General features: G+C 33.2%; 1 protein-coding gene across 3 annotated transcripts in view; it reads right to left on the reverse strand.

Moving 5' to 3' along the window:
- CCDC88A (coiled-coil domain containing 88A) overlaps positions 1 to 19,597 on the reverse strand; it is a 137,319-nt gene that overhangs the window by 92,565 nt on the left and 25,157 nt on the right. For all 3 annotated transcript variants that reach the window (XR_001145947.1, XM_004691409.2, XM_012731528.1), the window contains exons 3-6: positions 19,287 to 19,395; positions 11,686 to 11,755; positions 10,134 to 10,192; positions 2,267 to 2,350 (exon numbers count right to left, since the gene is read on the reverse strand). Coding sequence is in view for 2 of the 3 variants with exons in the window: in XM_004691409.2 (XP_004691466.1) it covers positions 2,267 to 2,350; positions 10,134 to 10,192; positions 11,686 to 11,755; positions 19,287 to 19,395 (322 nt within the window). In the remaining variant the exon portion in view is untranslated. The remainder of the gene's footprint in view (positions 1 to 2,266; positions 2,351 to 10,133; positions 10,193 to 11,685; positions 11,756 to 19,286; positions 19,396 to 19,597) is intronic.

A 19,597-nucleotide genomic window follows, 5' to 3' on the forward strand; every position in this document is an offset into this window, starting at 1 on the left:
TATATATATATATGAAATTTATATTTAATTTCCAGTCAGCTTAAATAAATCATTTAAATCAATGCACTCCTAAAGGAAGGTACTACTGGTATGTCTGACAACTGCCTAAAAGTAGTCAACTGAACTTTCCATTAGATAAAACTAAATTTATTGTACTTGAATTCAAAAGCAAATTTTTTTTAATCCGGTTACATATATCTTACTATTTTTTAATACTTGAAAGGCTAAATTTTTATAATAAAAACTCAAGGTGATTGTGTCATAGAACTAACAGAGAAAAGGACTTCTAGTATTAGATTTGTAAAAGAATGGACGTATATCACTGAAATAATTATTTCTTGCTGTAATTCTGATATTTTGCTTTAACTTTCACAATAAACAGCAAAGCTAACACTTTCAAAAATGGTAGATAATCAATAACTTGCAATACTTTTTATTAAAAAACTACAAGGGCAGAGATGTGAACAGACACTACTCCAAAAAGCACATATAGATGGGCCAGTAGGCATATGAAAAGGTGATCACCATCTATTACTCATGATGCATTTCTGCTTGAAAACAAAGAAAAAATATTTCATGACTATTCTGACAACTTAACAGAGAAATACAAGTGAAAATAATGAAACATCATTTCACACCTATTGAGAAGGGCTATCTACTGTCCAAACGGCAAGAAACAAGTGTTGGAGAGGATCTGGAAGTAAGGAACTTTTGTACATTGTTAGTAGGAATGTAAACTTGTGCAGGAATTATGGGAAACAATAAGAGAATACCTCAAAAAATAAAAAATGGAAATTCCATACTAACCAGTTATCCTGTCTAGATATGCCATTTTTGTGTATTTAACCCCCAAATACAAAACCACTAAATCAGAGAGTTATGCACCAAGTTTATTGCTGCATTATTTATAAATGCCAAGAGCTGGAAACAAACTAACTGCCCATTGACAGATGAATGGATGAAGATGTGGCATATAAGCACACAATAAAATACTATTCAGCTATTAAAAAAAAATGAAATCGTATGATTTGTAACACCATGGATAGATCTAGAAGGTATTACATGTTTAGTGAAGTAAAACAGAAAAAGACAAATACTGCACAATTTCACTTAAATGTTATGAATGGAATGAAATAAAAATAAACTTTTAGATTCTAAGGTCAATTATGGTTACCAGAAGGGAAGGAGTGGGTAAATTGTGTAAAAGGGGCCTACAGTATAATGGAGGATAGAAATGAATTTTTGGTGGTCAATTTGATACAGTATATAACATATGTTTTTAATGATGCATACCTAATAAAACTTACATGTTATAATGCAATGTAAATAAACAAGCCAAAAAAAAAGTAAAAATAAAGTTTAAAAAACCCAAAGTTAGTATAAACACTCACATGATTGAAACTACCTGCGAAAACAGTAATTTATTCAGTATTTCTGTGCTTACTTCTAACAACAATTTAACTGACAATAGATATGAACTCCAGAAAAGTAAACTAAGAGGAAAGACAATACATGAACAACAGTCATTTAAAGAGAGGTTATTTTAAATACTACCAATTTTCACTTTTAAAAAATTCTCTCCCTTTCCTTCTTATCAAACATATAAAATTCAACATGCTCTAGTTCTAAAAATGACTAATCACACAAGATTGAAAGCTCAAGACTAGATGCAGAAATAGCAACTTTAAAAACAATCCTAACAAATTAATTAGTTTCAATTATTTCACAATCATAACATATACAAGATGTAAGGTTTTATACATGACTGATGTATACAAGTACACATAAAATCAAGTGGAATAAAGTATAAAATAAAGATTTTATACAAGATGTTACAAATCACTAACATATTTATAACTGAAATAATGCCTACAGTAAAAGTGTCCACTGATTCAAAAGAAAATCACTGGAATGATAGTATTAAGATTATATTTTTACGACAGTTAAATTTTGATTTATAGGCAGTGATTCACTTTTTGCTGCTTCCATTCACTGACCATTCTGTATGACAAGGGTATATATCATTTCTCAGGTGACACTTTCTAGGCATGCCCGCTAGATAAAATTCACAGTACATTTCTAGTCAGCACTGTGCCAAGAATAAAATGATTCCTTTGAGAAACTTTCTCTAAAGACAATTTGTCTAAAACGGCTCATCTATATTTAACCTTGACTTGTTCACATTTGTGCTATATCTAAGTATTTTGAGTGATATTAAAAAATACAATTTCATTAAAAAGTACATAAAACATAAACAGGTTATTACCTCTTGAATATGTGCAGCAACTGCTGCTTTTGTATCAAAATCTAAACTTTGAATCTTTTCAATAAATTCTTCTTTTTTCTGACACTGAAATAAAAAAAAAAAGATCATTCATACTTTACAATATGTAGTCCTTACCATGTTGAAAACTAAAAATTAGCCAGGCTAAAAAGTTAAAAAGCTTCCTATGTTTTGAACAGCATAATGAAAGTTTTGTTTTGTATTTGAATGGTCTAATATACTGACCTAATAAAAAGACAAAAATTTAGAAATATAGCTAAAAAGCAAAGCACTGAAAATCCATACTATTTTTATATTGGAACATTCTAAAGCAGGAAACCATTACACAATCCATCTGAGGTCAGTACAATATTATTATGCTAACTTTACAAACAGAAGTAAAGAATCAAGAACTTGTTTCAGGGAGGGTAAGTTAGTTGCCAAAAAACACAGTGAGTCAGTGGCAGAATTCGGAATACAGCCAAAATGCTCAGTCAGTCTTTGGCTATCATCAAACAACACAGTCTTTCTTCTTGTGAAAAAAAAAATTGTAAGCAATTTTTACTTCAAGCCTACAATTTATTTTCACATCTTCAGCCTATCAATCTTAATAAAAGAAATCCACTTTTGTGGCCCAGTTTGACATTTATAAGGTAATAAAATAAATACTTCATTTGTTTCTAACAAAACAGAACAGGGCAAAATTTAAGAATGTATATACAAGTACACATGAATTAAATGGAATAAAAGCAGTTCTTTACTGTGTAGTTTTTTTAAGCTTTATATAAATTAAATCTATCAATATACAAACCTAATCGCTTTTTTCCCTACTCAGTATTAATAGCTTAAAGGCATCCTAATTTCTGCCTCCAGTCTACATCTCTTATACTGCAATCCAACTGCTAGTATAACCACTTCTGCAGCTACTAAATGAGAAGTGCATACAAAATAGACAGCACCGCTTTGTCTAGCTTAGCTGGACCAATTACTGAACTAGTGAATACAATATACTCACAAAAAGAAAAATTGGCTCTTTGATCATTAAGAAACTTAGCAAGGCCTCAATTTATAGTCTACACATTTACTTTAGCAAATTGTACAACTATTTCTGCTGTATACCATTTAAATAACATTCCACCAGTACAAAAAGTTCTTCATTCTGTAAAAAATTAAATTATTAAACTAACACAGTATTTAAATGATTTGATTAATTGCAGGAATGTACAATTTCCAATTGTGAGTAGTAAGTCAGAATTTTGGAAGCAAAGGATGAAATTAGAGAAAAATATTTTTGTCTAGTAAATAATATCTGACAAGCCTAGTGAGAACAATTAAGCATGAATTTCTGATAGCAAAATCATAGCATATATAAAATAATTAACTTTATAGGTTTTTTAAATTTAAAGCTTCCCAAAATATTCATCTAACATAATAAAACATTATAATGACTATTACTCTGAGGGTTCCCCAATTCAGCTGTCATTATCTTTGCCTGTGCTCAGTTTAAACTAAATAGATGCACTTTCTCTAGGTTTGGGAGATACTGTGTCTAAATTTATATTCTTTAGGAGCTCATCCATTGACACATTCTCAGCACAAATTAATGTGAATTCCTCTTTACCCTTACAATATCCACAATTTTTGCTAAATCTCACCTTCAAAGCTTTAATCTTAAGAATTCTAAAAATAGTTCTTAAATTGGTAAGGCTTTTTTTTTTTTAAACACAGAATGAATTTCATAAGCTCTTGAAAGAAGAGACTTAAGATGGAAAAGAAAGAGAGAAGACCCCAACTTTGAATAGTGAACCCAGTATCTGTGTTATCCAATATGGTAATCAATAGGCATGTGACTACTGAATACCTGAAATGTTTCTAAGTGCTACTAAAAAATAAATAACTAGCTTTATTTAATTGAAAATAATATTAATTATATAGCTGCATGTGTCTAGTGGCTACTATATGAACAGCCCACCTATAGCGCACAAGAAGTCTAATGTTAAAATGGAACTGTAGGGCCCTCCCTGGTGGCACAATGGGTTAAAACACAGTGCTATGAAGTGAGCAACAGCCACTGCAGCATGAGTTCAATCCCCGGCCAGGGACCTGACCCACATAGTGTGGCAGACCTCTCCTGTCTTACTCGCTGCTCACCTCAGCAGTAGTTTACTTCAGTACATCTACCTGTTCTGCTCCCCACTCTGTTGCTGGTGAATCCTCTTGACCCCTGCACTACTGACCTGTACCCAAGTTCTTGTATGCATAAATAAATCTTTTTTAAAAAAAGGAACTGTAGGGCCCTCCCCATTGGTGCAGAGGGTTAGAGCACAGCACTAAGAAGCTAAAGCCTCTTCCACATGAGTTCATTCCCCACCTGCCCTGGAGGTGACCCACATGGCACTCGAAGCCTCTCACCACCCCTACACCTCTGGCCTTTACCCCAGTTCTGTGTACATAAATACATAAAATCTTTAAAATAAAAAAAAAGGAACTGTAAATACGTTTACTTCCAGCTATAAAGACTCTTGTAAAAACTAAATAATCAAGAGCAAGTTTGTTCACTCAAAATCAAGTTCTATATTATGTTTTAAAGTGTTATAAACACCAAAGTTACTTCTATCATAGCAACCGATTTCTAAGCTAGCAGATTTCCCTGATACTTCAAGAACACGAAATGGAAGCTGGAATATGGGGATGAGCGAAATTGTAGTCTGGATGGAAACAGGGCTAGAGGAGGAGTAGAAATGGGTTAATCCTAAAATTATCCTTCTTCCACTGGAATTTAAGATCTTAATTTATTATTTCTCAAATTTTCACTTGGCCCTCTCAGTATTTCCTCTTCTTAAAGAAAGTAGATTTATGTGGGAAAATTTTATTGAAGTTGAGAAAGGAGCACTCCAAACAAGCTAATGAACAAGAAAATGATAAAATACATAACACTGTTTTCAGTAGGAGTAAGAATACTAAAGGCTAAACAGATCATAACTCTATCAAAACAGATCAAAATAAACCACATAAAATAAGTAAAAATAAAAAAATAAAATTCCCTAGTTAAAGGATGACAATTAAAGAAAATCCAGAAAATAATAAATGCTGACAAGGATATAGAAAATTTTAACTAATGGAAAATGTTTACAAGAATATAAAATAGTATAGGCAATACAGAAAATGGTATGGCAGTTCCTAACATAATTAAAAATAGAATTACCATGATACTGCAGTTCAGCTGTAAGTTCTTTTGGTAAAGAACTGAAAGCAGGAATTCAACAGTTATTTGTATACCCATGTTTAAAGCAACATTATTTACAGTAACCAAAATATCCAGGTTATCTATCAACTGGATAAACAAAATGTGGTATATGTAGAATGGAATATCATTCAGACTTAAGAATAAAGGATATATTTACATCTATTGCAACATAGATGAGCCTTAAGACATTATGCTTAGTGAAAAAAGTTAGGTACAACAAAACAAACACTATATAATTCCACATTCATAGGGTCATAAATCTCAAATTGGGGATAGAAATGTACAGTGATCATTGCCAAGGATGGTGGAGACAAAAGAGATAGGGAATTAGTCTTTAATTGGTAGAGTTCCCATTTTTGGAAGATGGAAAAGTTCTAGATATAGATGGTGTTGATTACTATACAATAATGAGAACATATTTAATGTCAGTGAACTGTACACTTAAATATGGTTATTAAAATAGTAAATTTTGTTACATATATTTTTCTATGATTAAAATACAAATTTGAAAAAACAAGGTCAGCAATACATTCCCTTCTTAGCTTAAGTTATATTTGCAATATTTTTTAAAAGACTTATTTATGTATACAGAACTGGGGTACAGGCCAGAGGTACAGGGGCAGTGAGAGGATTCACCAGAGACAGAGGGGGAGCAGAACAGGCAGTTTGACTGAAATAAACTGCTAAGTGGGAAACAGGCAGTCAGGAGAGGTCTGCCACGCCATATGAGTCACCTCCCAGGCCAGGGATTGAACTCGTGCTGTAATGGCTGTGATAGACTCATAGTGCTATTCTTTAACCTACTGTGCCACCAGGGAGGGCCCACATTTGCAACTTTATTTTCAGAAAAAGAAATATTTCAGCTATAAATTATGTATCATTTTATTTCCCCAAAATGCAGTATGATAATTACAAGTCTAAAATGTTAATTTAAAAAAATGCTTTACAGATAACTTAATAGAAGATGACAGGCTGTAGCCCTCAAGCTGACCAAGTTGTTTTCTGAATCAAATATTAATGCTAGAGAGAACTGCATGTGAGGGCACACAAAAGGTCAGAATTTTAATTTCAACCACTTTTGACACCCAGTTACTTTTAGCACTATGGAACCTGGTCAGAGTTCAAAATAAGTAGTATTTCTGGATATTGAATTGGTAGTACTAACATAAAAACCAAGTTCTGCTGAAAAGTAGTAAATTATATAAGGTCTTTATAGAAAAAATTTCCACACAATGAATACCACAAAATTTTTCTTCTTTATAGGATAATTTCATTTGGGATTTCTTTCAACTACTTCAGGAGTGGGGTATATATTTGTGAAAAGCCATTTATTTGTGAAAATTTTACCTTCTGAAGCTCAAGTAGTTCAGAAAATTTATGTTATCCACTTAAAAGGAATCTGAAGAACTCGGTTAGTCAATCAATAATGAAAATATCCAAGCTCTGGTCATGAACAGTTATCTTCATGTTCGGTTAATTGTGTGACTTATACATTTATGTATAACTGAAGAATAGACCATTCTGATTATAATTTATTACATAAGTTAAGAATTTGGATAGTGACTAATTTTAATGTTTTTGAATGTGGCCTCCCCTTAAAAATGTCATTATTTTTCTTCAGAATTTACTTTTTAATTTCCTAATGATAGTCTCCGTTTCTATTTCTCTTGTGAACAGAACATGTGTTAAAATCTGTGGCCCACTGAAATCACAGACATCATAGCAGCAGCAAATTTTAACATATTCCTACTTACAAATCACAAGTATAAAACTATTCTGACATGGAAAAACATTTACATTACATATTTATTACACAAAACATCAGAATTTAAGACTTAGCTAACAGATTAGCAGTCTCCATAATAGAAATAATATTCTAGAAATACTTACTGACTGCATGGTTTCCACACTAGTTTTCTTACCCTAAAGTACTTTTTGGCTTTTCTGTATCAACAGATTTCTAATTGTTGATCACAGTCTTCAGCTGTGATTGTATGTGATTTTGCTTGTTACACATTTAATATTAGCAACTAGTGGCTCCCAAACATTTATAGAATTATACCTAAACTCTCTATTTTACAGCGACCCAATTCTTCATACAATCTCCGTTAACACTCAAGTCTAATTTCTTGCCATTCTCCCATATACACATTACAATCTAGCCATACTTGATATTCCCATCAAAGATGGTTTCTCAGCATCGTTGCTCTCATTTTAAACATTACCTTCTCAGGAGACAGTCCCTGATACTACAAACATGAATACGAACATATTGTGTACTACAATAATATCGCCCTGAGCTATTACTGTCTTCCAGTCGGTCTCAAAAACTTAAACTCCTTAACTTTGTAGTTTTTTTCAAAAATCCCTCTTCCTGTCCTTTACAGCAATGCATTCTATGGAAGAAGCACTTCTTAAAAATCAGGTCATAGGGCTCTCCCTGTTGTACAGCAGGTTAAAGTACAGCACTAAGACGCTAAAGCCACTTCAGCATGAGTTCAATCCACAGCCCCGGAGTGACCACATAGTGCAGCACACCTCTCCTGACCTGCCCGCTGTTCCCGTCAGCAGTGTACTTCGTCGATCTGCCTGTTCTGCTCCCCACTCTGTCTCTGGTGAAGCCTCTCCTTGTCCCTGCACCTCTGGCCTGTACCCCATTCTGTATGAATAAATAAATCTTAAAAAAAAAAAGTCAGACCATAAATTTTAAGAATACACAATGAACAAATACTGTTCAAAACTGGATCCTTCCTTCTTCCTTGGCAGATGTGTCATTCTGATATTGCAATAGATGCAAGTCTCAAGAGCTTTCAAGTGAAAAATAAAAGTCTGCTGTAACTACAAAAATGTGTATGTTGACTATTTTGCTTGACAAGCTCATTTCATGTCAAAGTCTGACACCTTGCTTATCTCTCCCCATTTCTATAAAAAGTTTAATGACAGTGAGGATTAGGATGATGGTCTTGTGTCTTTCCTTACATTTTTAAATGAAAAAAAAAAACTTCCTGTTTTTGTCACGTGTGTTCTTTAAGGAAAATATGTAAAAAAAAGGAAATTCTACACACTCTTGATACATGGGATTTTACCCTATATATATAACTGTTAGGTCTTACTTTACAATATGGAATAAATATCTTTTTATGCATAAGTGTGAAAATTCTCAATTGAAAAACAGATCTGAAGAATGGGTCAAAATCCAATAAGATACTAGAAACAAGAAAACTAGCTAAAACAAAATTCCTCCAGATGATTAAAAATGAAATAGAAGTCAAAATTACATCAGAAAATGCTTAGAGAAATAAAATAACGGCCAGATTTTAATATCAGACAAAAAAAAATTCAAGACCTCAAGCTCAGTTACTAAGTAGTAAATAGCTATCTATAAGTAGTAGATAGCTACTTTGAATGCCTGATTCCAATGCATCATCACAAACTTGTTTCTTTGTTTAAAAGCATTCATTCATTCATTCATTCATTCATTCATTCATTCATTCGTTAACAGGTCAGAGGTGCTGGGGCTATGAGATAATTCACCAGAGACAGGGTGGGGGTGTGGAGGGGGTGGGGAGGTGGTGGAGACAGAACAGGCAGATCCACGAAGTACATTGCTGAGGGCTATGAAAGAAAGAGACTGGGTCCAGGCTTACTGCTAGATTTTTCTCCACTGACTCTAGTCACTCTTCACTCATCATTCGTTCAACACTGTAACACATATTACAGTGAATAAATTGTTCCCTTCACTCTTACCCTCACACTGACCAGCTGACTCTAAAAATCTTGAAAATACTTTTATTCTCTTGCTTAACAATATGTGTAAAAATAACTATGACAAATGTCTTAGGAGTCTGGGTTTTTAATACATAGACCTTTTTTAATGAATGATTATAATAACATATGATTCTTCCGTGCCTATTTTGTGTCAGAAAGGATATCTTCTAGAGGTTTTCTGATAATACCCTTCTTTAGATAAGGAAATGGTATTTAAGTAGCTTTCAATTCATTCCATGTTACTGTTAAGCCCCCTCCCCTTCTATAACACAGGTATACATAAATTACAAAGATATTTTTGAAGAGGTTTTTATACAGTTATTTCTTAGGATGCTTGAAAAACGTGGGGGTCACTACAAGGCTCAGAATAAGAAAAAAGAATAAAGATTTTAAATGATAATGAAAATAAAGTTTGAAATAAAGTAATTTTTTTCAAAATCTCCTTAGGCTAAATATAGCTTTTTAATATTTCTAACACAGACTGTGAAAATCAATAGCCCGTCCTTAAGCCTTTTAAAAACTAGAACCCCGACCCTCCCTGGTGGCGCAGCAGGTTAAAGCACAGCAGTAAGAAGCTAAAGCCACTTCAGCACGAGTTTGATTCCCGCCAACCCTGGAGGTGATCCGCATGGCACAGCAGACCTCTCCTGACCCTCAAGCTGCTCCCCTCAGCAGGGTACTTCATCAATCTGCCAGTTCTGCTCCCTGCTTTGTGTGTGGTGAATCCTCTCACCGCCCCTGCACCTCTGGCCTGTACCCCAGTTCTGTGTGCATAAATAAATAAATCTTTAAAAAAAAATTAGAACCCCCCCATAACACAAGAAGTTATTACCATGAAAGTATAATTTAACTTACCTGAACTGCACAACCCAGTAAAAGTAAAAGCAACTTTTTAACTTCTTCAGTGCCTTGTTCTGAAACAAAAACAGTTACTAAGTACACCACTTATTCCAGTTCATCTTTTCCTTGTATTGGCAAGCTCAAATATTCACAAGTTGACCCAAGGATTAAGTCTACAACTACACTGGAGAATTTTTAAGAAGCAGGTCGATTTTGAGCAAGATGGTAACAGCAGATGAAATGGGCAAGGATCTAAATTTAAAGGATTGTAAAAGAGATAAAATAGGCCTCAATATGCATTATATAATTATATAATTATAAATCCACTACTTTTCCATAAAAGAGTATGCTACACCAGTTTTAGCAAATTAAGAATTATTGACAGAGAGAAATGCCATAAGCCAAATGCTTTATCCTACTCTCTATGAAGCAAATTACTTCCTTAGCTACAATAAGCTGGCTACTCACCTTCTCCAAATATACATTAATCACTCCCCTGCCTATCCTCTTAATTTCTTTCTTCCCTACCTGCACATCCCTCTATGGACCTACTTAATAATCACATTTTAGGCAGAGTTCAAACATATCTGAGTATTCTTCCTTGACTAGACCACCAATGGTCCCTGACACTCACTAATCTGTCAACTTGAAGACTTATTTCATATGTCCTTACACTTTCATCTAGTTTCATTTTGTTTTTTTTTATTACATGATTCCCCAGTAATTTGGATATCTCTCAAAACACAAGATCCTCCAGAATATAGACCATTTTCCTTATATACCTAGCCCCTACAACTTGGGAGACACTTATTGCATATAAAATTAAAAATAATTCCACTTTTTACTAAAAATATGTTTTCAACTTTTTATTTGTATAGTCAAAAGTCCTAGACAATCTTTAAAGACTATCCAAACTCCTAATTTATCCTATTGGATGTTTGGATTTGGCTTAGTTTTTTTTTTTTTGTTTTGATGAAAGATGATGTAGAAGTAGGAGTTGAAGACGACATGCTTGATTTGGATTACATGCAGCCTATAAGAATATTTTTAAAACTTAGGCAACTGCTAATTTCCCCCCAAAAGTATAACTCCAAACGTGTTAAATTTAAAATATGATAAAGGGTAGAAATTTTTGAAGAAAATAAACTTCTCCCCATCTTTCCATTCAGAAAGTTTAATGTAAATTAAAATATTATCAATCAAAACCTTCCATTCAAACATGTATGACAATGGTATATAGTAGGTATACAATAAGCAGCTAGAAAGTATTCAAAATCACTTCTTTTCTAATGTTAAGAAGCTGACAACTTCATTATCTGTTTTATCTGTTTAAATAAAATCACAGAAAAGTATCAGTTTGGAACAGCTGATATTTAAAATTCATATTAAAATAATGAACATATTTTAAATGTACGAGGTTTATTTTCTCTAAATAAGATGAACTTAAGTTCCAACATCTGTAAGTCTACTGAACTACTGTAAATAAACAAGGCCTTGATAAATAAGCACTACAGTAGTACAAAAAAATAAAAACTTACTATTACATTGGGCTTAGTTTGATACTTACCAGAAAAGGGATTTTTGCCAATTATTAAAACATTTGGCAGTGACATCATGATCAACTGTTGCAAAGTCTCCTACAAAAGACATCCAATGTTTGTTATATGGATAATGTTGACTAGGTACTGTCTTAACAAGCTGTAACTAATGATTTGTGCACTTTAAAGTATGATTCAGAAAAAATGAAATGTCCTCAAATTACTAACTTCAGGTCACATATCAAGTATGCAGTTTTTCTTTTAACACATTCTTTGAAGAAATGAAAGAATGTATTCTATATCATTACAACCACTAACAATGACATGACAGAAAAGGTCTGGAAGAAATTAAGACTACAGGATTTGTGGGGGGTCATATGAGAATACTGAATCTTTGCCATATTATATAAATAAATTATTATCTTTTACAACTTTCCACTACACACATACTTAGGTGTAACTAGTTACTGACTAATAAGTTTTCTAAGTATTCAATTAATTCTGAAGACTGAACTATGGTTAAAAAGCAACCATGAAAAGTTAACTTGTATTACTTTAAAGATGTGTAATTCCAGATCCGTTAAACCTAACATTCAATGTGTGCATGAGCTCACAGGCTAACTACACTAATTTCTTACATACGTCAGGGGAGAGGACATGAAAGAGGTAAAAACGGGAGGTTAAGAACCTAAGACAAAGGGAAGATGGACTATGGGGACAACACCAGAGGGGAGAAATCACTGTCCAAAAACTAATGACATAAGAAAATAATAAAATCACAACTTAAAAAGAATATCTTATCTATATTCCTTGTAGATATGTATTAGAAGATTTAATTTTTTTCCTTAGGTACATATTAGTTCTTTAAAAAACTATCAAAAATAATCAGATATTTAAATAAAGTACATATTCAACTTATTATATGCATTGTGTCCGAAAAATACAATAAAGAATATTAAAAATAAATGTCAAAAATTGCAGAATCACATACTCCAAGGATTGATATTGATATTAGAGTTTGGGCACTTAATAAAAACTGGTTTTTCGGCCCTCCCTGGTGGCGCAGCAGGTTAAAGCATAGCACTAAGAAGCTTAAGCCACTTCCGCATGAGTTCGATCCCCGCCTGCCCCAGAGGAGATCCACATGGGGAGGCAGACCTTCCCTGGAACGCTCACCGCTCCCCTCAGCAGTGTACTTCGTAGGTCTGCCTGCTCTGCTCCCCACTCTGTCTCTGGTGAATCCTCTCACCCTCTGCATCCCTGGCCTGTACCCCAGTTCTATATGAATAAATAAATCTTTAAAAAAAAAACTGGTTTTTTAGTTAAAAGATGTTATTTCAACATATGCTATTGCTAAGTATGTAACAGCATACTGGACATACAAAAGTAAATTTCTAATTCATTCTTATTTCTAGCTTCCCTGCTTTGAAGGAGAGCAACTTTAAACTTAACTCTTATAAAAGTGACTTTAAATTTTAACAAATAAAAAATGTTGGTTTATCTCAATTTCACAGATAAATAATTCTCATTTACACCATTTATTCTGGGGGTAATGAGTCAAAATTGATGAGTTAACTAGAAAACATATTTCCAAGAAAATTTTATTGACTTAACCATGTCCTTAAAAAAAATTTTTTTTTGATCTATGCATACAAGAACTGGGGTCTAAGCCAGAGGTGTGTGTGTGGTGTGGAGGGAATGAAAGGATTCACCAGAGAGAGTGGGGGCAGAACAGTAGATCTACTGAAATACACTGCTGAGGCGAGCAGCACGCAAGACAGCAGAGGTCTGTTCTCTCACGTGGATCATCTCCCTGACCCAGAATCCAACCCATGTCCCAGTAGCTGGCAATAGCTTGATAGCACTGAGATTTTAATTCCTATTCCACCAGGAAGACCTCCATGTAACAGTCAAACTGTTATAAGAAAGTATTCAAGTGGATAGAAATCTTTAATATGGCCCCCTACTTCTTTCCTTCACTTTTCTTCTTAGCTAGCTCCTCAGCTTGTGTCTACTCTGTCAGCTCATGCTCTCGTTACATTTCACTTTCATTACTAACTCTGTTGCTCTACAGACATGAATGCAGTTTCATATATTATTTCACCATATCATATCACTCAATAGCAAAATTAATGTAATTTGAACTTTATACTATGAAGTTTGATTATATCTGAGTAACAAAAATTGAAGTAGTAAAGTGCTGAATTCAAACTTACCTCCAAGTAAAAAAAATTTTAATAGTACCTAGTATACTATTCTGTGGTGGAGCAGAGTCAGAATGCCTAGGCTTACGTTTTTGTTTCTTCACTTCCATGTAAGTGATTTTTGTGGGAAGGATAAGAAGTAAAACAAAAATATAATTTTTTATGGTGATTATTAAACAATAGCGTTAATAGGGGAAAACTTACCTCTTATTCCAAGTATTAAGCTTAAATTATGTATAAAAAATCACAAATTTTAGGTAAGGGGGCTATAAATTATAAAAATTAAAATGACACATATTATTCTAAAATCTCTAGTGGATCCTAGAATTCTACAGAGGATCCTAGTTACACTTTTGTAAAAATTACTTTTACTTTCCTATTCCAATCTTACAAGTGACGTTTTAAAATAAACAAGACATAAAAGAGGTCCAGAGGCTACAAGAACTGATACTGTTACAGCTCTATTATGTCACTCCCAGGTGTTCGAGACTTTACCTAACTTTAAAGATATTCATCATTAATGTGTTAAAGAAATGGAGAAAAAACACATAAATGAGCCCAAGATAAATGACTCTGTTAAGAAGGAATAACAAATGGATAAATTAGTAATGATAATATACATATATGAAATAGTAAAGGTACTTCAATTTGTTACTAAAGTGATGACACTTATTAAAATGTATGGAGAAAGAATTCTAGCAATCCAACAGGAAGAAGGGAAAGTCTTCAAAAATAAGGACAACTCAAAAAATATTTACTGCATGGTTATTATCTGCCAAAGGTTCTAGACACTATAAAGATAGCAATAAATAAATAAAAATCCTAATTCTTGTGGAATTTAGTTTTAGTAGAGTAAACAGAAAATAGGTAAATTTTTTGGTGTTAAGTGCCAAAGGTAAAAATGAAGTAGGAGTACTGGTAGAGATGAAGATAAAAATAACCATTCTTAAAGGCATGCAATTATTTCAAATATAGACAACTGGAGAATTTAAGTTTCATTGAATAAGTACAAATTCTATCTTGATATGAAGATAGCCAGGAAAGATCTGGAAAAAGTGGCGACACTTAAGAAAAAGAATAAGCAAGAACTGACAAAGAAAGGAAAGGTGCTTTAAAAATACAAGTGCTTTCACTTCTACTTTTAAGTCAATTTTGTACAATTTTTCCATTAAAAATGACATATCAACTACATTTAAAAAGATTTAATATATGTTTCTGTGAATTATAGTTCACATTGCTAAATTAAGAAAACTACTTCAATTTTATGCCAGGCATAGACATTCTTAATAACCTATTCAAACAAACTAGGCCTTTCCTTTCTATATTTATCTACAACACTTCTTTCAGTAAGTTCTTCTGGCATTTTCCCCCCTGAATTACAAAATAAAATGCTGTTACTAAAACTACACTTTTCCATAGTACATGGTGTTCAAAGATTTGTAAACCACACTAGAATAGCAAGCTCTCCTTTGAGACTCATAAGCTACTTAAGACATAATTATATTCATCACATTATTTGTATTTTTCCTTTTCTCTGTGTTATTAATTTAAGAACTAAAATATTTTATCATTTTATATGGCTAAGAACAGAACCTAATAAGCAAGCAGCATTAAAATAACATTGACCAAAGTGTCAGAAATAAGATGGAGTATAAAGCACTTGCTGTATGACAAGTGATCTAGTTTTCTTGGCTACTGAATTTTATTAATATTTCAAATTATGCTTATTATAACATATTAAGAAAAATATTAAAACTAGCCGCTTTCTCTAGCTATGACATTAATGGTATAAGGCTTGAGCTTTATTTTTAGTATTAGTCACATCGACCATACAAAAACTTCCCAATGAATTTAAATTTCCTTACTGTAAGTGTTCTTTTCTGTTTGGGCCTCAAATGATTTAAATAATTATTTTAATGATGACTAAAGAAACAATTTGGTTTTTTAACGTTTATGTAACTGACCAGTGTAGTCATACCAAACACTGGCTGTTGAAAGAGTTTAAAAACAAACTAAAAATTTTATGTGTAAACAAAGTATTTTTTTTTAAAGATTTATTTATTTATGCTTACAGAACTGGGGTACAGGCCAGAGGTGTGTTGGGTGAGAGGATTCACCAGAGACAGAGTGGGGAGCAGAACAGGCAGATTGACAAAGTACACTGCTGATGGGAGAAGTGGGCAGGTCAGGAGAGGTCTGCCACGCCATGTGGGTCAGCTGCCTAGTGGGGGATCGAACTCATGCTGCAGTGGCTTCAGAAAGCTTCATAATGCTGTGCTTTAACGCACTGCGCCATGAGGGAAAGCCCATAAATAACGTATTTCACTCTGATAATCAAAATCACTGGCTTTCCTTCACTCACCGTAGGAAAAAAAAAAAGAGCCTGGGTAATTTTACATAACAGCTATAATTTATTTTCTAACTTGAAGATTTTAAATTTATTTATTTGCAAGGAAAAAATGAGGTGCTTGCTAATGATCAAGTGATTATTCTAAAAGGTCTGTCTTGTCACTTAATTACATATACAAAAAACTTTCTGATCATCTCATGTCATCAGTTATTTCTTTCAATAAATCATCCATTACTACTGTTGAGAAGATTCCTCAAAACACTAACAATGGATCTACCATAAAACCCAGCAATTCCGGCCCTCCCTGGTGGTGCAGCGGGTTAAAGCACTGCACTAAGAAGCTAAAGCCACTTCCGCATGAGTTCAATTCCTGCCTGCCCTGGAGGTGACCACATGGCGTGGCAGACTTCTCCTCACCTGCCCGCTGCTCCCCTCAGCAGTGTACTTTATCAATCTGCCTGTTCTGATCCCTAGTCTGTCTCTGGTGAAGCCTCTTGCTGCCCCTGAGCCTCTGGCCTGTACCCCAGTTCTGTATGCACAAATAAATAAATCTTTAAAAAAACAAAAACCAGCAATTCCAATCCCAGATATCTACCCAAAAACACAAAATCAAAAGGAAATCTGTAACCCTGTTTTTTTTGCAGCACTATTTATACTAGCCAAGATATAAAACAACTTAAATGCCCCCAAAACGCTGAATGGGTCAAGAAGATGTGGTATGTATATATATACAATGGAATACTACTCAGCAATCAAAAAGATGAAACTTTTAACATCTGCAGCAATATGAATGGAATTGGAAGGGGTCATGCTAAACAAAGTAGGTCACGAAAAAGATAAATACTGGATGGCTTCCTTGTATATGGAATACAGAGAAAACATTTAAAAGGTTACACAAAGACAAACCTTAAAAGCTGACCAGAAGATCTGTGGCATATGAGGAGGGTTGAAAACAGCAGAGAGAAGAACAAAAGACTATCAAGGCTACCAGAAGGGGAATGTAGTAGGTTGGGAACAAAGAGAAATGGGGGTCGAATGGAGGATTACTGAGGCTTTGTGATGAGTGTGTTAAAATAATATACTTTTGTAGAGGTGTAAATCTATGTCTTTTAAGACACAGCATGTTGTAAATCAACATTACTTGAATAAATATAACAAAAAATTTATTTATTCACTTGTTTCATGATTATAGGGACACAATCTGTTCTTGCTCAGAGCTCAAATGCTTGGAATACTTGGCATTCATAAAAGTCAGTGATCAGAAGGAGAATCTAAATAGCATTATAACTTTCACTGAGCTTTTACATATCCTTAATTATTAAAATGAAAAACAGGAAGAACATTAACATTAAAATTCACCAGTCATGACTGAAAAAAATACAGAGATAATTGCCCTTGTAAAAACATCTCAGAGAATTCTGTCAATATTCCTTTTATCTTGGGAATCATTTTAGCAAAATTACTTTTAAAAAATAATGAAGAGATATACTTAAGAACTTTAACCTATCCAAATTCACTTTCTTTTCTTGAGTTCAAATATCAAATTATAGTATAGTATTTTACATCAAATACCTTTCTACAGGTATATAAAATAAAAAGCAAAATTTTAAATGGTTTTTATAAGATATTTAGGAGTAAGTCTGATCCTTCCAATAGCTAAGTTGTTTATTTTAAAGATTTTATTTTTATTTATGCATAGAAGAATTTGGGTGTAAGCCAGAAGTATATAGCAGGTGAGAAGATTCGCCAGAGACAGAGTAAGGAACATAACAGGTATATCTACTGAAATATGCTGTTAAAGGGAGCAACAGATGAGACAGAAGAGGTCTGCTGTGCCATGCTGGTCAGCTCCCTGGCCGGAGATCAAATCATGCAGCTGGCTTGACCATGCTGAGACTTAACCCCTGTGCCATCAGGGAGGCTCTGTAAGTTATTTAATGGCAGACAAATATACTGGCTTGGTCTGTGAAATCTGACATATCAAGCCAGATCAACTCTATCTAGAAATTACATGAAACTAAAAATAATTTTAGTGAGTTAATTAAATGTAAAATTCTGAAAGGCATTTTAGAAGTGTTTTGGAAATACATTAACATGAAATATCAGTTAGGGAATAAGTGGTAATGGTCTCTGAATGAAGAAATGTTGAGATAATCATACAAGAACTGGGATACAAACCAGAGGAGCAGGGGGTGAGAGAATTCACCAGAGTAGGGAGAAGAACAGGCAGATTTACTGAAATACATTGCTGAAGGGAGCAATGGGCAAGACAGGAGAGATTTATCACACCATGGGGGTTATCTCCCTGGCCAGGACTCAAACTCATGCTGCAATGGCTGTGGATAGCTTCATAGTGCTGCTACTTTAACCCACTGCGCCACCAGAAAAAACCTATACAATCACTTCTTACCCTAAATTAATCCACTGTATCAAAGAGATTAATGTTAAGATTATAAGTGGTCATCCAGCAAATGTTAAAGAAATGTCCACACAGATTGGTCTTTGACAAAAAAAATCAAAACCAAAAAAAGACTTAATGAAATATAACATGTGTTAAGAACTTTAAAAGCATACTTCTAAGTAACTGATAAGTAAATTAATTATAGCAGAAATTAGAAAATGCACAGAAATTAACATTTCAAAAACAGCAAAATTTGTGATACAGCTACAGCAGTTCTTATAATAGCCTTAAGAAGGCTCATATTTAAAATTTGAAGTAGGCATTCAACTTAAATTTTAGAAGAAAAAAAAGCACACTTTCAAAGGAATACTTTAAGTAGGCTAACAAAGTTTAAAATTTCTAGAGGTTTAAAGTTTCTAGAGGACACAAGTCCTCTAAAAATTGGAACTCGGTTTTATAATACATAACATAATTATTTGCAAAATTACACAACTGTGAAATGTTTGTTATCTTTAATACTGCATATTTTATTAGGTCCAGCAAATATACCAGTTTACTAGTTAACTAGTAAAAACATTTAGTAGTATGTGCTGTTGCATGACTGACTCTAAGTAACACAAAAAAGTAATTATATAAGCAGTTACTAAAGTAATAGATGGAAAAGGGGCCACTTACCTGGTAATAAAATTTTATCTGTCTCACCAAAATGGACAGATTATGAATTCTAAGCGAGGCATCATTGTTGACTTTTTTATTTACTCTCTGACACTCTGATTTAGGATTACTGTAAGAAATTTAAAAAAAAAAAGGGAAATTTAAAATCATGTTAATCATGTTGAAACAGTTATCAAGCTATAGGTGACTCAAGTATAATTATACACTTTTTCTTTATGTGAAGTATGCATTTTAGAGATGAATCAAAGGAACAGATGATTTCTTTGACACTTCTGTGATTTTTTTTTTAAAGATTTATTTATTTATTCATA

This window comes from Condylura cristata, unplaced genomic scaffold (genome assembly GCF_000260355.1).
Source record: "Condylura cristata isolate star-nosed mole 26May11 unplaced genomic scaffold, ConCri1.0 scaffold00031, whole genome shotgun sequence".
In the NCBI taxonomy this organism is placed as follows: Eukaryota; Metazoa; Chordata; class Mammalia; order Eulipotyphla; family Talpidae; genus Condylura; species Condylura cristata.